The 27148-nt window shown below is 35.2% G+C and overlaps 2 protein-coding genes and 1 pseudogene across 14 annotated transcripts in view; 1 reads left to right on the top strand and 2 right to left on the bottom strand.

Annotated features, from left to right (window-relative positions):
* LOC138333469 (uncharacterized) overlaps positions 1 to 27148 on the top strand; it is a 57486-nt gene that overhangs the window by 6770 nt on the left and 23568 nt on the right. For 3 of the 13 annotated variants that reach the window (XM_069281855.1, XM_069281856.1, XM_069281854.1), the window contains exons 5-9: positions 9647 to 9751; positions 20470 to 20574; positions 23568 to 23767; positions 24438 to 24705; positions 25788 to 26239. In XM_069281855.1, the coding sequence (XP_069137956.1) occupies positions 9647 to 9751; positions 20470 to 20574; positions 23568 to 23767; positions 24438 to 24705; positions 25788 to 25816 (707 nt within the window). In that variant the 3' untranslated portion in view covers positions 25817 to 26239. Of the gene's footprint in view, positions 1 to 9646; positions 9752 to 12793; positions 12994 to 16643; positions 16912 to 17993; positions 18446 to 20469; positions 20575 to 23567; positions 23768 to 24437; positions 24706 to 25787; positions 26240 to 27148 lie in introns of those variants that run through there. The other 10 variants (XM_069281861.1, XM_069281863.1, XM_069281862.1 and 7 more) reach the window with 7 other exon arrangements.
* Positions 10012 to 12025, bottom strand: LOC138332773 (uncharacterized protein KIAA1958-like). Its single transcript, XM_069280738.1, has 2 exons — positions 11319 to 12025; positions 10012 to 11085 (listed from the first exon to the last, which is right to left on the bottom strand). The coding sequence occupies exons 1-2, from the start codon at positions 12007 to 12009 to the stop codon at positions 10460 to 10462; spliced, it is 1317 nt and encodes a 438-aa protein (XP_069136839.1). The 5' UTR covers positions 12010 to 12025; the 3' UTR covers positions 10012 to 10459.
* Positions 21133 to 22787, bottom strand: LOC138333999 (uncharacterized protein KIAA1958-like; annotated as a pseudogene).

Genomic DNA, 27148 nt, shown 5'->3' with positions numbered 1-27148 from the left:
AAGATTTCGCTAAGACATTTTTTTCTGTTTAGACGGACCGTGCGATTCTGTTCATTTCCACGCACACGTTTTCGTGTATCCGGTTTTTTCGCGATGGCTGCAGTTTTTGGAATAGTTAGCATTCCATTAGTGGAAGATATACGTTCCTTTTTCTGCTTCACAAGTTTCAAAAACTTGTGCACTTTCCGTTGTCTTTCTACAACGGGCAGTTCTCTCCAAAATACTGAACTTATTTTTAAAAGTTGCGCATGCGGAGCTAATTCGTACTCTCCTATTCCGTGACGCGATCTGCGCACGTGGTTGTACTGCGTGTTTTGTATGTGCTCTAATCGTTTTATCAAATCGAATTTTTCCAGTCACCAACAAGCTTTATGATGTCATATATTGATTCGCATATTGTTGTTTTTCCAGCCTTTGGGTATATGGGGGCATCGTACTCGGGCCTCAACCACCCTGCGCCGGATAGTTGGTAAAGTTTTTTCAGACCAATATGTACCCATACGTTCACCATTCATATCGTCGATTTTGCTTGATACTGAATCAAATTCTTTGATAGTATCCGAATTGATCAGTCCATCCTCGCCAAAGATAGACGACATCATCGGCGCTTTTTCTTTGTCGTTCATTCATGCTCTCGAAAATATACGCAAATATTTTATACAAAAATGTACAATAATAATAAAAAAAACAACCCATATAATAATGTATTCCTTAAGATAACATATGGGAAGTATATATACACACCATATGTTTACATAACAATAAATACAATCGCGAACTGTAATCACACTGATAATATACACACGTGTGTGCATACACGTATGAATACTGTATGCAAGCCGTCGGTCTACTGAGAATTTCAATGACCATTACTCATTTAAATCTTCATCAATAGTCATTACAATTGACATGAATTACTTTCTTTAGATATAGGTTACATATATTATTATTTGCGGTAACGTTACTGCGTAATTTCGTAAAATAGTTTGTGTTGTCGGTCGGATCTAGATCTGTACATGTAAGCTTGGCTTACACACATGTATACACTCTGCGTCTCTTCATATTTGAAATCGTCATTACTCCGGTATTTTTTCTCCAATCTTAATGAAATTTTGTACAGAGATGCATTATGGTATGAAAAACAACATATCTTATGTTGTCGTTAGGTTTTTGTAATTTTTTAATGCTATGATGTGTTGTCGGTAATACTGAACATACACACTCGCGATATAAACCTGACCAGTCGCCGATCTCGTAACATTAAAACAGGTATAAAGTCTTCATTTTTATTCCAATCTTAATGAAATTTTGTACATAGATGCATTATAGTATGAAAAAATCACGTATCTTGTGTTGTCGTTAGGCTTTTAAAACATTTTCGATGTAACAACGTGTTGTCGGTATACCGTCACGGCAAACCTCTTGTCACTCGATCTATCGTTGACCAGCGGCCGATTTCAGAATATTAAAATCGCTCTAATTCCTTCATTTTTGCACCAATCTTCATAAAACTTGGTAGAAATATTCATTTTAATGTACTGAATAACATATCTTGTGTTGTCACTAACTTTTCCTTGTATTTAACGTGTTGTCGTTTGTTGTCGTTTCTTGTCGTTTGTTGTCGTTTTTTGTCGTTATTAAGTGTGACCGAAACAACATAATGCCTGTTAACTGTTTACTAAGTAGAGTATTAACAACAAAATTTGTCGGAAGCGACAGTTCTCTGTTTAGAGAGTGTGTCTACGGCATTCTTTTGTGACACATATGTGTTAGTCACGTGATTATTCAGTGCGGGGAACACAGGCATGTGTGTTTGTTTACGTAATGTCTGATTGCTGAATGTAAACAAATACAGACACAGACTGCTCAACCGATGTTGACCATGCTAAATAATTTTATACACTGGAGAACATAGACTTCGTGAGGACAGCAGAATAGTTTTTCAATACATCGATGATTACGACCGGTAGGTATGACATACATATATACAACTTCACAGTAATATTTTGAGAGATGGAGTTATTTGCCATGGCTGATTAATTTGTAATTATTGATTTTAGCTTAGATATTTGTGTTTATGATTGTTTCCAAAAGAAATTATGTGACTTTAGATAAAATCTATAATTTAAAGTTTAGTATCTGGTAGTTAAATGTATTTAAGACATTAGGCATATTTTTTAATTTTTAACAAGCAAAGTAAAATTAAAACTGGGAAAATGTAGAGATAAAAAACAATAAGGCCGCCTACTGAAGTAGACTATATCAAATTAATTTTTATTTTTGATTTTGAAATATTTGTATACATGTATTAATTAGATTAATCAGAAACATATATACATATATGTATATACATGTATGTTTCTGGATTAATTTACCATGCAATCTGAGTGAGATATATCCAATTTGATTATGTAGTATATATCCTAATTATTAAACTACATAATTATGTCATCATGCAGAATACATTCATTCTAAATTTGGCTGATCAATCATGAATATTACAGAGCTACATGTCCTCTATTATGAAGTCATTCAAACAGGTATGATTGTAGTGATTCTCAATTGATCCATGTGATAATTACAAAAAGTCATGATATATGTTTATGATGACAAAAAATGTTATTTAAATTTTGTTTAAAAAAACTAACTTTTTATGAAGTGACATTTGATATTTTTTATCTGGAAATTATTCTGTTCAATTTTGACTTCAGAGATTTACATTTCAAAATTAAATTTGCCTTGTATTTAGAATCTAAATATTTATTTTGGTACCAGGTAATCTTCTAGTCAATGATCATAATATTCCTAAAGGTTTTATTCCCGAAGAAATGAAGAGCTTCCTAAATGTATGTTTTATTGTTTTTGAAGAAATGTACAAGAAATGAAATCTGTATCGCCGGCCTAGAATAATGGAGACTGCGGGTACAAATGTGTAGTCTAATCAACTCCTTAATTTATACTGGGTATATACTTAGCTGTTATGAAGATGTTTTTAATTAATAAAAAATGGTCAGTGACAGTATATTATAGCTATAAGGCCTTCCATTTTGTAATTGATTAAAACCCCTCCTTGGGAAGCAGTGGCCTTATGGCTATATAAATTGAGTCCTACTGCCTCCCTACACCCCTTTTGTCAGAGGAATGGCGAGGACCATATTTGAGATATTCATTTTAAGATCAAAGTTGTATGAATTTACAGTCCTTTGAATATGAAAATATTATTAGGATTGTTAATAAGAAATCTCAATTAAAAAAAACCCAAATAGTGATGAATACATCTTGTGCCGGTATACAAAAATACATCATTCAATAGAAATTCATCACACATGCAAAAACTATTAATGTTTTCTTTTTTATTACATGCATTTCAGACACTGAAGTAGACTGCGATGACAGAAAGACATATGCTGTTCACAAAAAGACACTAAAAACAACATGTGAATTATTTTAAAGTTAATGTTAACAAAGAAGAAAGAAACCAAATGAAGAAAATGAAAACTCATGGATTTGACCAAACTCATCAATTATAAAAATATTATTGTGTCTCCTCATATAAAACCTATTCCATATTTGGATATTACAGAATTACCTCCCTTTCGGGTAGGTATCCATTATGATGTCATTATTTTGTGTGAGAAATTCTAGTAGATTTTTCTTAAAGTATAATAGTATATGCCTGCAAACACATGACATCACAATCAATACCTACCCACTAGGGCAGATAACTCTATAATATGCAAATACAGAATATCATTAGTCAATATCTATACTATAAAGTAATGACTGTGCTGTTATATTACAAAATATATATTTTAAATTGAGCATTTAGGGGATTATATGTAGATTGACATGCAGGTTGTCCTGTAATTATGGTATTTATTTCTAATTTTTATGTGTACTACCATTCAATATTTTATTTATGAATGTATTTAAAAAAAGAAAGAAATAAGAATGTATATGAAATACAATAAATATTATTTAGTTGTCACTTTTGTTATTTTTCAGAAATAAGAGCTATTTCAGTAAAACATCTTTCACAAACCCCTAGACTCCAGATTTGCTTAGATATTCAAACAACAGCTGTTACAGCAGATTATTTCTTTTAAGCAAGAAGTTACCAAAGATGAATTTAATGAATAACTCTTGTTAAGCACCATTTGATTTTTAGACACTTTAAATCCCCTAAGTGAGACCCCATCAAATCCCCCTAAGGATACCACTTCAAATCCACTGGTGTCCTCATTTACATATTGTAGACGTTTTTAAAAATGCCCTTTGTGTGACCGCTTCAAATCCCCTTAGCTGGACCACTGCAAACCCCCTTAGTGGGGTCAATTCAAATCCCCTTATCGAAACCACTGGATAAACCCTTAAATGGCCCACTGCAAATCCCCTTAGCAGAAACACTGGTAAATAATTTAAATATTTTAAATGCTTAAAATCCCCATAGGTGACCCACTTCAAATCCACTTAAATTACCGTAATTGCGCGTGAAGCATACATTTTAAATTTTTAGGTCACCTGACCATAGGACATGATGACCTGTGATATTCTTTTGTCCATTCTTGTGAACACATTAACTTGAGTAAATTTGAACCAACTTAATGAATAAACGAGTTTGAAAATCAGATTGATTTGACTGTAAGTTACGGAATTATTGCCCTTTGCACTAATAATTATTACTGGATTTTGTTTATATGATAACTTGAGTAAGTATGCACAGAGTATATTGAAACTTTGTGTGTAAAACAACACAGGAGAAATCCTTGGACGAGTATGAAAATCAGCGAACATTGTGAACACTATAACTTAAGTAAAATACCAAGTGTAATGAAACGTTGTGTGTAGACTAACATTGGTAAGATCTCACAGGATTGTGAAAATCAACTTGATTCTACTGTAAGTTACGGAGTTATTGCCCTTTGCACTAATAATTTTTTTTGGATCTTGTGAACATGATAACTTGGGTAATAGACCAACATTGGAGAGATCTTTGACAAGTTCGAAAATCAGCGTGATTTGACATTAACTTACAGAGTTATTGCCCTTTGCAATAAAAATTAATGAACACTTTGAATTGATATATGCACCGATTTTAATGAAACTTTAAAGGAGACTCACATTAGAAAGATCTCGGACGAGTTCGAAAATCAGCTTGATTCGACTGTAACTTACGGAGTTATTGCCCTTTGAAATAATAATTGTTATAGAAACTATCCATTTATTTCTTATTTTCAATTTGTTATACGTTTAAAAGGAATGGATTACAGCAAACTTGACTTTGTTACCGCTTATAAACGTAGTTTAGTTAGTTGCGTGAATGTTCTTGGGGATGTAATTCTCGTCTGCAACCTACATACGACAGATCGCTTCCGGTTACGTCAAGAATCAAATTATATGGTCTAAACACACGATGATCAGTCGATGCCGGTCATTATATGACATAGTCATTTTCTAAAACAATACATGACTTCGGCTTCTTCATACAGATAATTTACGTTATCCGACAACTACATATGTAAATAAAAAAACGTGTAATTTGAATACGAAACTTTCTCTTTATTGTACTAGCTCTGCTTGTTTTCCTACATTAAACAAACCGCGTGCACATGGTAGACCTCCGTTAGATATCTAAACAATAGGCATGATTAAATAATTACACCACCATCTCGGGTATAATTACCGTGTACCTGTAGCCTTCACATCTGTATACACGCCCCAGGACATGGCATGCGACAACTATGGTACAGGTACGTGTGTATTTCACGGTCGGTTGATCAGACCTCAATGCAATCTATCGGTGTCGCTCAGGTAAGGCCGGTTTTCAGAAGTGTATTTTAGTTACATTTGACTATTCCGATCTTAAAATCGGTCCGGTATTCGGAATTGGGAGGGATCGGTTTTGGGAAGTTTTATATACTATTAATAAAGAGGAATTTATTCCGTACATGACATCCATGTTCGGTTTCTAGAGGTGATCGGTTTTGAGAAGGTTCGGTTTTGGGAGGTTCCACTGTACCTACTTAAATGCTTTTTCTCTCTTTCTCAATAACTATTAGCATACGGTATGTATAAAATTTGTCTCTATCTAGAATGCAATAATTTCGTGCCAGTCTCGGAATACATTCATGAAAAAATTGTAATCGGCCAATTTACTCCTTTCATAACAATGGTAATGGTATTGCTATTTGAACCAACTTGATCAGGTAGCCTTTGTGTTTCAGTACTTTCAGTACTTTGATTAAATAATGGTTTTCATAATTATCTAATTGATTAAAAATAAATGATCTAAAAGTCTTAGTTTGCATTATAAAACTAATATCTACTAGCTATGCTAACCATTGATTTAAAGAGTCTCTTACTATGTGCTTAACGTTTTGTCTCCTCTTCTTCATTATCTTGCACTCTATTTTTGGAGTTAAAAATCAACAAGGACATCATTCTGGTTGTGTTGAATCCAAATGGGAAATATAAAGTGATCTTTAAGGATATTTTCTTTTGTTTATAGAATGCATAAAAGAAATAGCGAAAAGTAAGATCGAATATAATGAAATGTAATAAAATGTCTTTTGATCCTCTTGATGATGCGTGGTTTTATTACAGTGTTACAGTATTATTTTGATATTTATCCCCAATTTCCTTTAAAACGCGCTAAGTTTTGATTTTTTAAATGTTTTTTTTTCACTTAAGGATGTACACCTCTGAGAAGTCAAAATTTTCTTGTATTAAACTTTTTTCTCATATAGATTTTTTGAAAAAGAAGTTCATACCATAAAAGAAAATGGAATAAAAAACATATGTCTGTGTGCTCGTTTTTGAGCTTTTGTCACTCAAAGATACCTAGTTGACAAAATATTGGATTTTATGGGAATTTTGCCGTTTTGACCATATAAGATAGAGATTAAAGCCATAATTTCCTTATGAGGTGTTTGATATGTATGAATGTTTGTAGAATTCATTTTCTGGTAGTCTTTTTTAAAAATATACCAGATTTTATCAATTAGACTAATATTTTTTCTCAGAATAACAACATATGCTACCCCTACCCCTTAATTTAAAATGCACCATTTTCAGCCATTTTTGCCAAATTTAACCCTTTATAGAAAAAGTTCTGGTATTAAACTTTTTTTATTATTTTGCATATCAATAGGAAAACGGCTGTTCTTTCTAAATCAGGAAGAAAAATTGGGGGTCCGTGTGCTTACTTTTTTGCTCCATTTGAATTTTTGTTATTTTTCAGTATTTTAGAGTAAAAAATAAAAGTGCCCAAATTACCATTAAATGTAAAAATAAAGTCACAAAAGTGTATCAATACACATATTAATGCTCAATATTTTAATTACTACGAACCTAGTAACAATTTGCAGCAAAAAGTAGCTCAATACAGCTAAAAATGCTGGCGCAGTGATGATTTAAGTAAAAGCAATTTCAGTACAAAACTGTGGCTCTACTTGAAGCGAAAAGACACAATTTCAAAATGGCCGCCAAATAAGCCATTTCATAAAACCCCTGTATAAAAAATTCTCCTAAAAATAGAAATGTAATTTTTTGACAAAATTTGCATCTGGCAACTTGCTACAGATACTGATAAATTGTATTCGAAAATCTCAAAACTTCTTTGATCTATGTTGAAACGAGACTTCAACGGGACTGAAACCTAAGAAGAATACATCCTTAAATTGGACTTCTTGTGCCTGGTAACGCTCATTTTGACATCAATATCGTCAATATAGCTTTCGGTGAACATCTTGCGTGTGGCTTTTGATATTTAGTTTGTTTCTTATGCCCTTATTAAGGTACCATGACTTGAAGTCAAATTTTGCATACCAGAACAAAATACAACATTTGCAGTGTAGTGTTATTCTTGCGACAAAGAATAGAAATGTTGTTATAGTAACGCTGGTAAATGGGGATGGTCTTTAGTAGCCTAACCGTTATCTCCATCCCTATCGTTATCACCATCCCTACCGTTATCACCATCCCTACCGTTATCACCATCCTAACCGTTATCACCATCCCTACCGTTATCTCCATCCCTATCGTTATCACCATCCCTACCGTTATCACCATCCTAACCGTTATCACCATCCCTACCGTTATTACCATCCCTACCGTTATCTCCATCCCTACCATTATCACCATCCCTACCGTTATTGCCATCCCTACCGTTATCACCATCCTAACCGTTATCACCATCCCTACCGTTATCACCATCCCTACCGTTATCACCATCCCTACCGTTATCACCATCCTAACCGTTATCACCATCCCTACCGTTATCACCATCCCTACCGTTATCACCATCCTAACCGTTATCACCATCCTAACCGTTATCACCATCCCTACCGTTATCACCATCCCTACCGTTATCACCATCCCTACCGTTATCACCATCCCTACCGTTATCACCATCCTAACCGTTATCTCCATCCATAACTGTTATCACCATCCCTACCGTTATCACCATCCCAACCGTTATCACCATCCCAACCGTTATCACCATCCCAACCGTTATCTCCATCCCTACCATTATCACCATCCCAACCGTTATCTCCATCCCTACCGTTATCACCATCCCTTCCATTATCACCATCCTAACCGTTATCTCCATCCCTACCATTATCACCATCCCTACTGTTATTGCCATCCCTACCGTTTTCACCATCCTAACCATTATCACCATCCTAACCGTTATCACCATCCCTACCGTTATCACCATCCCTACCGTTATCACCATCCCTACCATTATCACCATCCTAACCGTTATCACCATCCCTACCGTTATCACCATCCCTACCGTTATCACCATCCCTACCGTTATCACCATCCCTACCGTTATCACCATCCCTACCGTTATCACCATCCCTACCGTTATCACCATCCCTACCGTTATCACCATCCCTACCGTTATCACCATCCCTACCGTTATCACCATCCCTACCGTTATCACCATCCTAACCGTTATCACCATCCCTACCGTTATCACCATCCCTACCGTTATCACCATCCCTACCGTTATCACCATCCCTACCGTTATCACCATCCCTACCGTTATCACCATCCTAACCGTTATCACCATCCCTACCGTTATCACCATCCCTACCGTTATCACCATCCCAACCGTTATCACCATCCCTACCGTTATCACCATCCCAACCGTTATCTCCATCCCTACCATTATCACCATCCCAACCGTTATCACCATCCCTACCGTTATCACCATCCCAACCGTTATCACCATCCCTACCGTTATCACCATCCTAACTGTTATCACCATCCCTACCGTTATCACCATCCCTACCGTTATCACCATCCCTACCGTTATCTATAACAACTGCTTTGGTTCAAGTACAACAAATAGCTAATCTAGTGAATATCACAGTAAGGAATATATTCAATGTTCAAATGAGCAGGTTAGTGGAAATTCGCTATGCACGGTCAATTTATTGTAACAACGACTTATCCAGAAACAGATATTTAATTTTGGTATGTGAATATAGAATAATTTTCAAACTTAAATTATTAGTATATATAATCTGCTCATGTCTTAGTCTGTCTAAAAGCGATGAAAAATATTAAGATTCGCCTTTCAGACACATCCGTCTGTATGTTATTGTTTATAATCATGTTTTCTTTTGATTGGTAGGCTCGTCAAGCAGGAGGACAAATTTGGCCTCGAGTGGAATGTGGGGAGGTCTGATTTTCGGATCGAACGACACCCATATCCGAACCTGGGCACCCCATCTGTCTGGTATTGTTACTTTGTTATTTCTGATGACAAATGTCCGTTTTGGATGAGGTTGTCGCACTGTCGCATTGGCGACCTCATCAAGCGAAGAGCGACAGTGCGACAAAGCGCCAAGCGACAGTGCGACCAAGCGCCAAGCGACAGTGCGCCATCCGATATATTACGACAGTAAGACAATATACAGTTGTTGACTGGGGTTAAGGGCAACAGATAATTTGTTGGACCCGAAGACAAACTGTTGCCCGAGGCCGAAGGCCGAGGGCAACAGTTTGTGTGAGGGTCCAACAAATCATCTGTTGCCCGAAAACCCAGTCGATAACTGTTTTGTTATACCCCAATGACTCAAAACATTTTTAAAGAGTAATTAATTTATTATTTTAAACCACTTTAACAAATATATCAAATAACAAAACAACATAATACCACATCACGAAACAAGGAATTTTGTGTTGTTTTTTCCTATTAGATGCATCTTCTTAAAATGAATAAACCAATCTGAATTTATTCAAATTAAATCATTGTGAGGGTTAATGTTCATCGTGTCCATGGAATGCTATAGTCCATAGTCTTTGTCAAGCTGAAGCTTTATTGTAACAATTAATGAAAAATACATGTATAGCATATATGTAACATTATAAGATACCGGTATATATTTCAAAGTTATTAATTAACACTGACAGTATCATCACAATATTGTGAAAAAAATCACATTCAACTATTATAAATGTTGATGTTGCATCCATGGAACGAAAAAACTGATTTTGCATGACTTTGCTGTGGAATATTTTCTATACTCCCAAGCACATCCGGATTTTCAAGCAAAGCAGCTAGTTCCTTGTCATCTATATCCAGCACATCACAACATGTAGTTTCGTGAGGTGTATGTGAATTGGGTATAACTACATTTACTGGAGCAATCTCCTTCATTGGTGGTTGCGCAGAGCTTGAAGGTTGTGGAACAACTTTCCTTGCTAAAGCATATGACATTTCTTCTCGTTTCTTCGTGTTACTTAATTTTGATGAATAGTGCTTCAAACTTGTTTCTGACTTGTGTTTTGATATGCCGATGATGTGTCGAGATTCATATCCACATTCATCCAACATAGATATACATGTTGCCCTAATACAGTGGTTGGAATATGTAGTTCCGAGCCCAGCCTCACTGCTTATGGACTGCATCATGTACCCTAGTTTATTTTTACCAAGTACCATGTTGTCGTACCAAACATGATTTTCTTCCTTAATTGACTGACGGGGTCGCTGCCAAAGCGCATCGCATAGTGGATTCAGTTTTACTGAATACTTCTCAAAACTTGCAACAGGACAATTTGGGTTTCCTGAAAAAAATAATGTAAAAATTAACTGTTACTAACCGAATGATTCAAATACGAAATATGGATCTAACCTAGACCTTGTTGTTTAAATGTATCTTTTGGATAATCGTGGGGCGAGTGGGTTGAGACAAATTACAGTAGTAAAAGGTGACACGAGGAAATTTAGATTGCCTGTTGTAGAGCTTATCTCGGCACTTATGGACATTCTTGATTGGAATAAGAAATACATTACATACCTGGTTGCTCATACATTCTGCCCCCATCTTGATCATCATCAGCAGTATCTCCCCTGTGGTTCTTTGTCAGCCTCGACACACTACAGGTAACATAACGTCTGCCGTTAGCGTCAGACTGCACTGTGTAATCATTTCTGGTCATGTTACGTAAATTTTCTCTACCTCTGTTACAAAAGTATAACATCAACTCGAAGAATACTTTCTGTTGTAGAGTTTTGGGTGTTTCCGTGCTGAACACTCCGCTGTTATACAGAACTTTCATATCTGCTTCATTTATGATTTCTTTGTGTTTCACTTCGCCGGCTCCCTCTTTCTTGATTTTTACCATACTGGCATGAAATACGTCATTGGCGGTCTTAAATCCGACGTCGTTGATTATGTCGATGCCATGGGACTTCTCAAAGGACTTTTGCAGCCCATATCTTATAGATATCATGGATTTTTTAGCATACATACTGCCGTCTTTTTTCCTTGCGGCGCAGTAGAACTTCCGTAGGATTTCACACAATTCGTCCACTGTAACATTGGTAAGGGACGATCCAACTGTACATCCAACCGCTTCACAGTATTCATGAAGAAGATTTTCAGCAGTTCTGATAACGTTTTTAGTGTTTTTGCTATCACGGTCGTTCAGAATCTTCTGAATTTCATCCTCTGTTGCTTCCGCAAATCGAGTGCTGCCTTCCGCCATTATGTTTGTTTACCAAACGATAAGAGGATTGACGTCGCATTGACATACCATTGACGTCATGAATTGTAGGTGTGACGTCACTCTGGTCCAACAGCACATTTTAACAGTCGATTCTAACAGTTCTTTGGACCGCACGACGGAATAGTTCATTTATTGGCATTTTTGGCAATAGAGTTTATATAGGAACTATCTATATTACGACAGTAAGACAACAATTTCTGTCGCAGTGACAGGATAATTTTGTCGTGTTGTTGCACTGTTGCTTTTTCCGAGAAAAGCATTTCATTTTATTTTTCAAAGTGACACTAATAGGCTTTTAGCAAATCTAACAATTTCTTATTTTGTTGATAAAAAAAGTATCGGGCCCTTCACCGTGCAATGCGACAGCGCCACAGTGCAACAAAATGAACCCGCCATGCGACAAAATTACACTGTCAATGCGACAGAATTTTCTGTCGCACTCTCGCGTAAAATTATCGCATAGCGGATGCATTTTTTCGCATGGCGCACTGTCACTCTTCGCTTCGCATTGTCCTCCATCGCTTGGCAAATTGTCGCACTGTTGCTCTTCGCTTGGCAGTGCAACATATACGATATCAGCCGCCATATAAATATGTATATTAGTCTATTATCAACCTTAAATTTTTTTGTGCAATTACTCCTGTGCATATCATTACGAGTCATTTCTTTGTACAAATAGTTGATATTGACCTTTAATTCCTTCTAAAATAAATTGCCATGAATATAATGAGGAAAAATGAAGAGTTGTAATTAACAATTTCAGGTACGATTTTTAGTGCAGCAGATGGCTGGGGATTAGCAGAAAGCTGGATATCTGGTTGGGTCAAGGTCAGGGTCTGGAAGACGTTTGAAGGCAGTCTGGTGTTTAACTCAACGACATTTGTCAATAGTGGACTAAGCGTCGATGACCATCAGATATCTACACCTTTCTTAGATATATCGTCGGGGATGATAGATGTCAAGGTCAGAAAGCAATTTAAATGCTCATCTACCCAGCTAATGATATATACAATAACATTCGCAAGCATTTGGAAATGTTTCATTTACAAGAAAAATGATAAAAATGTCACCGAGGACGCAATGATAAATAAGTATCATACCTATTCTACCATAGATCGATATTTGATAATGAACAATTTAATCACTAAGTAACAAGTTTGAAAATTTGTCGGATTTGGGGGGGCCAAAAAGGGCCCAAACCATACTTAGTGCTTTTAAAGTGAATAGTCGGGCAAAGAAAACCAGTCTAAATGCGTTCATTGACCTTCCAAAAGTTCTCCCATATTAATACGACGGTCAAGTTCTGCTTACGTTTCCCAGTTCTGACCACAGGGGGCCAACTCAATGAAAATGGATATTGTCATACATTTTTGTATTTGGTGGATGGACTGATGAGTATATATGACAGTCATGTGGAATTTTTTTCGGAAAATATGGGATTTGAAAAATTATTAAAAAATCGGGATATTTACTATTTATAAAACAGAGAAAGGGACGACAGTCGCCATATTGGATTTTTTTACCCCCACCTCGATTAAAATTATTTTTTTTCACAATAGTATACCTTTTTTCCCAGAGTCATAGTCAAGCATCAGTCCTCCGATAATCCATGATCACACACAAACCATGCAAAAGCATATAAACGATGTCTATACAGTCAAACGCAATATTTTAATCCAAAATTACCGGCGCTTTCTGACTTGTGACATCGAAAGCAACGTTCTAGTGAAGAGCGATTAGAGTAACTTCCCTTGCAATGTCATTCAATGGGTTTAGTCAGAGGCATTCCGATACGTTTTAATATTCAAATTTTCCGCGAAAACAAACGTATCGGAATATCTCTTGATTAAAAAAATTAACTTTAATCGAGGTGGGGGTAAAAAATCCAATATGGCGACTGTCGTCCCTTTCTCTGTTTTATAGGGAGTACGGTTAAAACGGCCCCACTGCAATAACGGCCCCAGTTAAAACGGCCCCAGTCGAAACGGCCTCACTTTTATGTAGGCAGATATAAGACAAAGCTTATGACGGAACACATTGAGATTAATTGAAGTAAATTTAAATGAACGAACATGTTTGTTGTCTATCTTATTAAAGATGGTTGGTTAGGTTAATACTGTATACCTACATATACAAGTAAATGATGTTTCAAATGATGATTTTTTTACGTTCACGATCTCTAGCAGCGTTTGATAGATCTAATATTCAAGTAAGAAATCAATTTGAAATGTCTTCAAAATACTTTTAGTATTGATTTCTCATCGATTCATGTATGGTTGAGACGAAGATATTGTTGAAAAAGGGAAGTGCTAGCATTTAACAGGGAAATTACTTGTACTTGTTTAGTAGGAGTTTTTGATATTTTGACAAACGGAAAATATTGAGAATGCAGTTAAAGTAATAAATATATTCAAATCTTTAATTATTGCAAATTTTTTCAATATGTTCAGTGTGTTGATTATATACATTTTTCTTCTAAATGTTCACTGTAAAATATGTGGTAAGTTTTGCTTGTAACATTATCTTACAAAACGAATTACATGTAGCTCACATATCTAAGAAATTACAAGAAATAGATTATCTTTCTCATTAATTAAATAGAAAACGTCCAAATGATAGTATGTGAAACATTTTGTTAAACTATTAGAAATCAAATGTACATGTGTCAAAAATTTAGTGAATTTGAGCAAATGTTTGTTCTTAGTTATGAAAGACGTTAAAATAAGTTTTAATTATGTGAATTATGATAACATGCACTGAAATTTCGAAGAGAACGGCTTGAGTTTTACATGAGACCAACAGAATGTATGAGGCAGAATTGAATTGTATCCTTTATATATAGACATACCGTAATTTTGTGGGATATCAGCGCCTTTACAATTACACCGTATACACTATATAATTACCATATAATTAGGTATACACTGACCACGGCTAATTCATCTTGTGGTGACAACTGTCAATCATAACTTGTTATGGGTTCAGATTCTCTATTTGCTTTGGGTTTACAGTGACGATATACGCCACACTCACACAACTTTGATAAAAACATACATTCTTGATAAAATTGAAATGTATTGTAGTAGAGAAAGAGAGCACAAAACTTGGTCTTAATCTTAATTACAGTAATGTTCTTTTCTAGAGCTAATGCAATATAGTTACAAAGATTATTTTATTCTTTTATATTTTGTGCATTAAGTAATTGAGCATTAAGTAATTGAACCAACTTAAACATGTTGGAATATCGGACAAAAAAAATGGTTTTCTAATATGAAATCTTCATACACTTTGCACTTTAAGGAAATAAAATTCACCCTCACTATCGTTATTGCAAAATGCAATATTCTCCTTTCTCTTCTCCTTTCTATATATATTTACACCTTATGCAGATAACCGAGATGTATGCAATAATAAGATGTTTGTATGAAGTTAATTCGAAAGTATTTCCAGCAAAAGCCATCTGTATTAATGTTTTTTGTTTTTTTACCGAGGCTATGGAAAAATAAAATTAAAGCTTTCGAATAAAATATGATTGTGTCTATGACCCACAGTCCGTTCTTAGTCTCCGTGATAAACACGTATATTTCATTGACTATATTAAAAGACTAAATGTACATCGCTAGAACCGTGACCAATTTCACGGCTATTTGCGTCCAATTTGATCATTCGTTGATCTAATAATAAAATATCAAAAACAAAAATTCCATAATTTAACATTTATTCTGCCAAAGAAATGTTTTACAGAGGTGTATAATTTACAATGTAGTGTTGTTAGAATAAATAGTTTCCAATTTGAAAAAAATACGCTGTACAAAAGAAAAGAACAAAACACAGCAAGAAAACCTATCAAAGATATTAAACAATTTCACTGTAACAAGCATTGTAGAATAATGAAATGATCAGTTACAAATTAGTGCCGTCAAGGATTTATATGTCTCATATACGTCCTTGGTGCCGTGTTTCGTATTTTTCTATCATTATAATGTACAAGACAATATATAAATTCTTATAAATAAAATAAACAAAATCAACGCTGAATATAAGCTGAAATAAACATGTGTTCCTTTTTTAAACATTTTTTGTAACGGGGCCGTTCTGACTGGGGCCGTTTTAACAGTGGGGCCGTTTTAACTGGGATTCGTTTTATAGCAGGCCTAAATATCCCGATTTTTTAATAATTTTCCAAATCTCGTATTTTTTGAAAAAAAAACACATGACTGTCATATATACTCATCAGTCCATCCTCCAAATACAAAAAATGTATGACAACATCCATTTTCATTGAGTTGGCCCCCTGTGGTTCTGACTATTGAAATAAAGAAAAGTCGAAAGCATTGAAAGCGAGGCTGCGTGGAAATGTAACCACGGACATAGTCAGTCGGGAGGACGTTTTAGGATCCCTATACTTTAAATTAATTTCAACGTACGCAGACAGATTTTGACGAGAAATTTTATTTTTCTATTCCATAAGAAATTATACTGGATACATTCACACCATTTTTACCGACTTTAGCCATCCTTGCCCGACTGTTCACTTTAAGTTTCAAACACAAATTGCAAAAAGCTAAAAATTAAAATCAAACTACTTTTCTCGTTGTTCCATTTTACTGAAGGTTAAAGTCAACGATGGTAGCAACTCCGGGTTTAGCTTCCCAGGAACAGGCGCGGTCCAGAATGCACAACTTGATGATTCCTACGGGGGAGTGGTATACTCGTACTCGACCAATGGCGTCAGATTCTGGCATCCTCATCTGTCTGCCGTGGGTAGTTTCCACCAAAACTTTCTCGTCCTGATCGACAGTGCTTGGGGAGGAGGTGTAAATCAACAGGCATCGACTTCCGGTGATTTAGTGATCAGGTTCTGGAACTACACTCGTGACGGTAAGCGTTAATCTTATAATAGTTTACATTTAACAGGAAATGCTAGTGAATTATGGAATAAACTTCTTTGATACTGTTTTCATTTTCTGAAAATCAATAGGTGTAATATTGAAAATGATTGATAATAATAATTTGTGTATTATTCATTCTTGATTGTTACATATTGTAAACACATAATAAACTATTTATTGTTCGTTAGTACCATGTACTCTATTATCACTATCTACTGTAATGAAAATACGTTAATAATTAAATAAAATGTTTATAGCTACACATAATACACTTAAAATCGATAAATGCGACGGCGATTTCCACATAAGTTTTGATTATCGGGTTCTAACATTTATCGAACTACTAACTTGTTTTTATTGAATATATCAACAATGAAGTATAGTTATTAACATTTAACCCTATCGATCATATGACTAATGCCTACTACACATTAATCACGTGGAACATACAATAACCTATCCTTTTTAATCTCTATGATATCTTATGACCACTCTTTATGATTTGTTTCAATGTCGTGGTGTTTAAATGCACAGTATATATATTATGTGTGATGAATTAGATGTTTTAAAATACATGTTCCTGTGTCATGTAATGTCATGTACATGAAAATATATGTGTAAGTTGTTGTGATGACGTATGAGAGACCAGTTGAGTGTGTCAAGTTGACCTTGCATGACCCTGTCGTTGCGTGTGCACGCCCACCCCGGTGGAAGCGTGTCCGCATATTACACGGAAAATAGGCACCGGACATATACCATCTATAGCTGGAAGCCTATCTGATTTACGTAACTATAGAAATGAAGTATTTAACTTATTATTCATTTTACAATTGATATACTTTTTTTTATTAACACTTTTAAAAATAACTTTTCAGTTTTATAATGTGTATATTTTGCAAAGGACCGCACGTGGTCAGTTAGTTTAGATCAATGTATATGGTCAATTGATTGTAATTTGTAATATGTAACTATGAAATTAAAATAGAATTTACTATACAGTCGATGAATAGCTTTATATATATATTATATGATATAGCCGGTGTCCTTATATATTGTTTTTTTTTATTTCAGGGATATCTGTCTCCGTGTTTGTGTGTTAACCTGACATCTTGTTACGGTTGTTGGATTTTTCACTAAATTCACATTCTCTTCTGCAGCTTATAATATTATTTTATGAAAGACAATGGCTAAACACAGACATGATTTAAATCACGTCAAATCAAAGAAAGAACAACAGTTGGAATCTTATTTTGATTACTAAGAACTTTCTTTTTCTACCCTGTATCTGAAATATAATACTTTAATTATAAGGCGTTATTTTACCATCATACATTCTTTTTGTTTGAACGTTTTAAAACGGATTGCTTATCCTTATCTTACAATGTCTCTTACAGGGGGATATCTTGTAATCCATGTTAAGTGATATATCACTAAAACGTAACCGCGAAAGACACCAATCAGGCAACCTCATCTGGTCGAATACATGACAAAGACTGCACAGCCCTGGTCACCTTTTCAAAGCAGTTAAGTATGAATATTCGTAAAATTGCCAAAACCAATGTTGTCAATGTTACTTAGAAATTAGTAGACTAATATCACACAGTCAATCCATTATTTTTCTCATAAATACCCCATACGCCCCTAAATTTTGAAGATGAAAATACCTTGGTTTTTTTGTGGGTTTTTTTTGGACAATTTTTGACAGATTCAACGCTTCATAGAAAAAAGTTCTAATGACTAATTTTTCGAAAGTTTTGGTGTTTGATATGTATGAATGTTTGTAGAATTCATTTTCTGGTAGTCTTTTTTAAAAATATACCAGATTTTATCAATTAGACTAATATTTTTTCTCAGAATAACAACATATGCTACCCCTACCCCTTAATTTAAAATGCACCATTTTCAGCCATTTTTGCCAAATTTAACCCTTTATAGAAAAAGTTCTGGTATTAAACTTTTTTTATTATTTTGCATATCAATAGGAAAACGGCTGTTCTTTCTAAATCAGGAAGAAAAATTGGGGGTCCGTGTGCCTACTTTTTTGCTCCATTTGAATTTTTGTTATTTTTCAGTATTTTAGAGTAAAAAATAAAAGTGCCCAAATTACCATTAAATGTAAAAATAAAGTCACAAAAGTGTATCAATACACATATTAATGCTCAATATTTTAATTACTACGAACCTAGTAACAATTTGCAGCAAAAAGTAGCTCAATACAGCTAAAAATGCTGGCGCAGTGATGATTTAAGTAAAAGCAATTTCAGTACAAAACTGTGGCTCTACTTGAAGCGAAAAGACACAATTTCAAAATGGCCGCCAAATAAGCCATTTCATAAAACCCCTGTATAAAAAATTCTCCTAAAAATAGAAATGTAATTTTTTGACAAAATTTGCATCTGGCAACTTGCTACAGATACTGATAAATTGTATTCGAAAATCTCAAAACTTCTTTGATCTATGTTGAAACGAGACTTCAACGGGACTGAAACCTAAGAAGAATACATCCTTAAATTAGACTTCTTGTGCCTGGTAACGCTCATTTTGACATCAATATCGTCAATATAGCTTTCGGTGAACATCTTGCGTGTGGCTTTTGATATTTAGTTTGTTTCTTATGCCCTTATTAAGGTACCATGACTTGAAGTCAAATTTTGCATACCAGAACAAAATACAACATTTGCAGTGTAGTGTTATTCTTGCGACAAAGAATGGAAATGTTGTTATAGTAACGCTGGTAAATGGGGATGGTCTTTAGTAGCCTAACCGTTATCTCCATCCCTATCGTTATCACCATCCCTACCGTTATCACCATCCCTACCGTTATCACCATCCTAACCGTTATCACCATCCCTACCGTTATCACCATCCCTACCGTTATCACCATCCTAACCGTTATCACCATCCCTACCGTTATCACCATCCCTACCGTTATCACCATCCTAACCGTTATCACCATCCTAACCGTTATCACCATCCCTACCGTTATCACCATCCCTACCGTTATCACCATCCCTACCGTTATCACCATCCCTACCGTTATCACCATCCCTACCGTTATCACCATCCCTACCGTTATCACCATCCCTACCGTTATCACCATCCCTACCGTTATCACCATCCTAACCGTTATCACCATCCCTACCGTTATCACCATCCTAACTGTTATCACCATCCCAACCGTTATCACCATCCTAACTGTTTATCACCATCCCTACCGTTATCTATAACAACTGCTTTGGTTCAAGTACAACAAATAGCTAATCTAGTGAATATCACAGTAAGGAATATATTCAATGTTCAAATGAGCAGGTTAGTGGAAATTCGCTATGCACGGTCAATTTATTGTAACAACGACTTATCCAGAAACAGATATTTAATTTTGGTATGTGAATATAGAATAATTTTCAAACTTAAATTATTAGTATAGTATATATAATCTGCTCATGTCTTAGTCTGTCTAAAAGCGATGAAAAATATTAAGATTCGCCTTTCAGACACATCCGTCTGTATGTTATTGTTTATAATCATGTTTTCCTTTGATTGGTAGGCTCGTCAAGCAGGAGGACAAATTTGGCCTCGAGTGGAATCTGGGGAGGTCTGATTTTCGGATCGAACGACACCCATATCCGAACCTGGGCACCCCATCTGTCTGGTATTGTTACTTTGTTATTTCTGATGACAAATGTCCGTTTTGGATGAGGTTGTCGCACTGTCGCATTGGCGACCTCATCAAGCGAAGAGCGACAGTGCGACAAAGCGCCAAGCGACAGTGCGCCATCCGATATATTACGACAGTAAGACAATATACAGTTGTTGACTGGGGTTGAAGGCAACAGATGATTTGTTGGACCCGAAGACAAACTGTTGCCCGAGGCCGAAGGCCGAGGGCAACAGTTTGTGTGAGGGTCCAACAAATCATCTGTTGCCCGAAAACCCAGTCGATAACTGTTTTGTTATACCCCAATGACTCAAAATATTTCTAAAGAGTAATTAATTAATTATTTTAAACCACTTTAACAAATATATCAAATAACAAAACAACATAATACCACATCACGAAACAAGGAATTTTGTGTTGTTTTTTCCTATTAGATGCATCTTCTTAAAATGAATAAACCAGTCTGAATTTATTCAAATTAAATCATTGTGAGTGTTAATGTTCATCGTGTCCATGGAATGCTATAGTCCATAGTTTTTGTCAAGCTGAAGCTTGATACATGTATAGCATACATGTAACATTATAAGATACCGGTATAGATTTCAAAGTTATTAATTAACACTGACAGTATCATCACAACATTGTGAAAAAAATCACATTCAACTATTATAAATGTTGATGTTGCATCCGTGGAACGAAAAAACTGATTTTGCATGACTTTGCTGTGGAATATTTTCTATACTTCCAAGCACATCCGGATTTTCAAGCAAAGCGGCTAGTTCCTTGTCATCTATATCCAGCACATCACAACATGTAGTTTCGTGAGGTGTATGTGAGTTGGGTATAACTACATTTACTGGAGCAATCTCCTTCATTGGTGGTTGCGCAGAGCTTGAAGGTTGTGGAACAACTTTCCTTGCTAAGGCATATGACATTTCTCGTTTCTTCGTGTTACTTAATTTTGATGAATAATGCTTCAAACTTGTTTCTGACTTGTGTTTTGATATGCCGATGATGTGTCGAGATTCATATCCACATTCATCCAACATAGATATACATGTTGCCCTAATACAGTGGTTGGAATATGTAGTTCCGAGCCCAGCCTCACTACTTATGGACTGCATCATGTACCCTAGTTTATTTTTACCAAGTACCATGTTGTCGTACCAAACATGATTTTCTTCCTTAATTGACTGACGGGGTCGCTGCCAAAGCGCATCGCATAGTGGATTCAGTTTTACTGAATACTTCTCAAAACTTGCAACAGGACAATTTGGGTTTCCTGAAAAAAATAATGTAAAAATTAACTGTTACTAACCGAATGATTCAAATACGAAATATGGATCTAACCTAGACCTTGTTGTTTAAATGTATCTTTTGGATAATCGTGGGGCGATTGGGTTGAGACAAATTACAGTAGTAAAAGGTGACACGAGGAAATTTAGATTGCCTGTTGTAGAGCTTATCTCGGCACTTATGGACATTCTTGATTGGAATAAGAAATACATTACATACCTGGTTGCTCATACATTCTGCCCCCATCTTGATCATCATCAGCAGTATCTCCCCTGTGGTTCTTTGTCAGCCTCGACACACTACAGGTAACATAATGTTTGCCGTCAGCGTCAGACTGCACTGTGTAATCATTTCTGGTCATGTTACGTAAATTTTCTCTACCTCTGTTACAAAAGTATAACATCAACTCGAAGAATACTTTCTGTTGTAGAGTTTTGGGTGTTTCCGTGCTGAACACTCCGCTGTCATACAGAACTTTCATATCTGCTTCATTTATGATTTCTTTGTGTTTCACTTCGCCGGCTCCCTCTTTCTTGATTTTTACCATACTGGCATGAAATACGTCATTGGCGGTCTTAAATCCGACGTCGTTGATTATGTCGATGCCATGGGACTTCTCAAAGGACTTTTGCAGCCCATATCTTATAGATATCATGGATTTTTTAGCATACATACTGCCGTCTTTTTTCCTTGCGGCGCAGTAGAACTTCCGTAGGATTTCACACAATTCGTCCACTGTAACATTGGTAAGGGACGATCCAACTGTACATCCAACCGCTTCACAGTATTCATGAAGAAGATTTTCAGCAGTTCTGATAACGTTTTTAGTGTTTTTTGCTATCACGGTCGTTCAGAATCTTCTGAATTTCATCCTCTGTTGCTTCCGCAAATCGAGTGCTGCCTTCTGCCATTATGTTTGTTTACCAAACGATAAGAGGATTGACGTCGCATTGACATACCATTGACGTCATGAATTGTAGGTGTGACGTCACTCTGGTCCAACAGCACATTTTAACAGTCGATTCTAACAGTTCTTTGGACCGCACGACGGAATAGTTCATTTATTGGCATTTTTGGCAATAGAGTTTATATAGGAACTATCTTATAGGGGTATAACAACAATTTCTGTCGCAGTGACAGGATAATTTTGTCGTGTTGTCGCACTGTTGCTTTCTCCGAGAAAAGCATTTCATTTTATTTTTCAAAGTGACACTAATAGGCTTTTAGCAAATCTAACAATTTCTTATTTTGTTGATAAAAAAAGTATCGGGCCCTTCACCGTGCAATGCGACAGCGCCACAGTGCAACAAAATGAACCCGCCATGCGACAAAATTACACTGTCAATGCGACAGAATTTTCTGTCGCACTCTCGCGTAAAATTATCGCATAGCGGATGCATTTTTTCGCATGGCGCACTGTCACTCTTCGCTTCGCATTGTCCTCCATCGCTTGGCAAATTGTCGCACTGTTGCTCTTCGCTTGGCAGTGCAACATATACGATATCAGCCGCCATATAAATATGTATATTAGTCTATTATCAACCTTAAATTTTTTTGTGCAATTACTCCTGTGCATATCATTACGAGTCATTTCTTTGTACAAATAGTTGATATTGACCTTTAATTCCTTCTAAAATAAATTGCCATGAATATAATGAGGAAAAATGAAGAGTTGTAATTAACAATTTCAGGTACGATTTTTAGTGCAGCAGATGGCTGGGGATTAGCAGAAAGCTGGATATCTGGTTGGGTCAAGGTCAGGGTCTGGAAGACGTTTGAAGGCAGTCTGGTGTTTAACTCAACGACATTTGTCAATAGTGGACTAAGCGTCGATGACCATCAGATATCTACACCTTTCTTAGATATATCGTCGGGGATGATAGATGTCAAGGTCAGAAAGCAATTTAAACGCTCATCTACCCAGCTAATGATATATACAATAACATTCGCAAGCATTTGGAAATGTTTCATTTACAAGAAAAATGATAAAAATGTCACCGAGGACGCAATGATAAATAAGTATCATACCTATTCTACCATAGATCGATATTTGATAATGAACAATTTAATCACTAAGTAACAAGTTTGAAAATTTGTCGGATTTGGGGGGGCCAAAAAGGGCCCAAACCATACTTAGTGCTTTTAAAGTGAATAGTCGGGCAAAGAAAACCAGTCTAAATGTGTTCATTGACCTTCCAAAAGTTCTCACATATTAATACGACGGTCAAGTTCTGCTTACGTTTCCCAGTTCTGACTATTGAAATAAAGAAAAGTCGAAAGCATTGAAAGCGAGGCTGTGTGGAAATCTAACCACGGACATAGTCAGTCGGGAGGACGTTTTAGGATCCCTATACTTTAAATTAATTTCAACGTACGCAGACAGATTTTGACGAGAAATTTTATTTTTCTATTCCATAAGAAATTATACTGGATACATTCACACCATTTTTACCGACTTTAGCCATCCTTGCCCGACTGTTCACTTTAAGTTTCAAACACAAATTGCAAAAAGCTAAAAATTAAAATCAAACTACTTTTCTCGTTGTTCCATTTTACTGAAGGTTAAAGTCAACGATGGTAGCAACTCCGGGTTTAGCTTCCCAGGAACAGGCGCGGTCCAGAATGCACAACCTGATGATTCCTATGGGGGAGTGGTATACTCGTACTCGACCAATGGCGTCAGATTCTGGCATCCTCATCTGTCTGCCGTGGGTAGTTTCCACCAAAACTTTCTCGTCCTGATCGACAGTGCTTGGGGAGGAAGTATAAATCAACAGGCATCGACTTCCTGTGATTTAGTGATCAGGTTCTGGAACTACACTCGTGACGGTAAGCGTTAATCTTATAATAGTTTACAGTTAACAGGAAATGCTAGTGAATTATGGAATAAACTTCTTTGATACTGTTTTCATTTTCTGAAAATCAATAGGTGTAATATTGAAAATGATTGATAATAATAATTTGTGTATTATTCATTCTTGATTGTTACATATTGTAAACACATAATAAACTATTTATTGTTCGTTAGTACCATGTACTCTATTATCACTATCTACTGTAATGAAAATACGTTAATAATTAAATAAAATGTTTATAGCTACACATAATACACTTAAAATCGATAAATGCGACGGCGATTTCCACATAAGTTTTGATTATCTGGTTCTAACATTTATCGAACTACTAACTTGTTTTTATTGAATATATCAACAATGAAGTATAGTTATTAACATTTAACCCTATCGATCATATGACTAATGCCTACTACACATTAATCACGTGGAACATACAATAACCTATCCTTTTTAATCTCTATGATATCTTATGACCACTCTTTATGATTTGTTTCAATGTCGTGGTGTTTAAATGCACAGTATATATATTATGTGTGATGAATTAGATGTTTTAAAATACATGTTCCTGTGTCATGTAATGTCATGTACATGAAAATATATGTGTAAGTTGTTGTGATGACGTATGAGAGACCAGTTGAGTGTGTCAAGTTGACCTTGCATGACCCTGTCGTTGCACGTGCACGCCCACCCCGGTGGAAGCGTGTCCGCATATTACACGGAAAATAGGCACCGGACATATACCATCTATAGCTGGAAGCCTATCTGATTTACGTAACTATAGAAATGAAGTATTTAACTTATTATTCATTTTACAATTGATATACTTTTTTTTTATTAACACTTTTAAAAATAACTTTTCAGTTTTATAATGTGTATATTTTGCAAAGGACCGCAAGTGGTCAGTTAGTTTAGATCAATGTATAGGTCAATTGATTGTAATTTGTAATATGTAACTATGAAATTAAAATAGAATTTACTATACAGTCGATGAATAGCTTTATATATATATTATATGATATAGCCGGTGTCCTTATATATTGTTTTTTTTTATTTCAGGGATATCTGTCTCCGTGTTTGTGTGTTAACCTGACATCTTGTTACGGTTGTTGGATTTTTCACTAAATTCACATTCTCTTCTGCAGCTTATAATATTATTTTATGAAAGACAATGGCTAAACACAGACATGATTTAAATCACGTCAAATCAAAGAAAGAACAACAGTTGGAATCTTATTTTGATTACTAAGAACTTTCTTTTTCTACCCTGTATCTGAAATATAATACTTTAATTATAAGGCGTTATTTTACCATCATACATTCTTTTTGTTTGAACGTTTTAAAACGGATTGCTTATCCTTATCTTACAATGTCTCTTACAGGGGGATATCTTGTAATCCATGTTAAGTGATATATCACTAAAACGTAACCGCGAAAGACACCAATCAGGCAACCTCATCTGGTCGAATACATGACAAAGACTGCACAGCCCTGGTCACCTTTTCAAAGCAGTTAAGTATGAATATTCGTAAAATTGCCAAAACCAATGTTGTCAATGTTACTTAGAAATTAGTAGACTAATATCACACAGTCAATCCATTATTTTTCTCATAAATACCCCATACGCCCCTAAATTTAAAGATGAAAATACCTTGTTTTTTTTGTGGGTTTTTTTTGGACAATTTTTGACAGATTCAACGCTTCATAGAAAAAAGTTCTAATGACTAATTTTTCGAAAGTTTTGGTGTTTGATATGTATGAATGTTTGTAGAATTCATTTTCTGGTAGTCTTTTTTAAAAATATACCAGATTTTATCAATTAGACTAATATTTTTTCTCAGAATAACAACATATGCTACCCCTACCCCTTAATTTAAAATGCACCATTTTCAGCCATTTTTGCCAAATTTAACCCTTTATAGAAAAAGTTCTGGTATTAAACTTTTTTTATTATTTTGCATATCAATAGGAAAACGGCTGTTCTTTCTAAATCAGGAAGAAAAATTGGGGGTCCGTGTGCTTACTTTTTTGCTCCATTTGAATTTTTGTTATTTTTCAGTATTTTAGAGTAAAAAATAAAAGTGCCCAAATTACCATTAAATGTAAAAATAAAGTCACAAAAGTGTATCAATACACATATTAATGCTCAATATTTTAATTACTACGAACCTAGTAACAATTTGCAGCAAAAAGTAGCTCAATACAGCTAAAAATGCTGGCGCAGTGATGATTTAAGTAAAAGCAATTTCAGTACAAAACTGTGGCTCTACTTGAAGCGAAAAGACACAATTTCAAAATGGCCGCCAAATAAGTCTTTTTTAAAAAATATACCAGATTTTATCAATTAGACTAATATTTTTTTCTCAGAATAACAACATATGCTACCCCTACCCCTTAATTTAAAATGCACCATTTTCAGC

Source organism: Argopecten irradians, chromosome 10 (assembly GCF_041381155.1).
Source record: "Argopecten irradians isolate NY chromosome 10, Ai_NY, whole genome shotgun sequence".
NCBI lineage: Eukaryota > Metazoa > Mollusca > Bivalvia > Pectinida > Pectinidae > Argopecten > Argopecten irradians.
This window is presented reverse-complemented; position numbering and strand designations above follow the sequence as displayed.

Coding starts and splice junctions, on each gene's coding strand:
- LOC138332773 (XM_069280738.1), bottom strand. CDS start 12,009: ATGGCGGAAGGCAGCACTCGATTTGCGGAAGCAACAGAGGATGAAATT. Junction 11,086..11,318: donor CAGAATGTATGAGCAACCAG/GTATGTAATGTA, acceptor TATTTTTTTCAG/GAAACCCAAATTGTCCTGTT.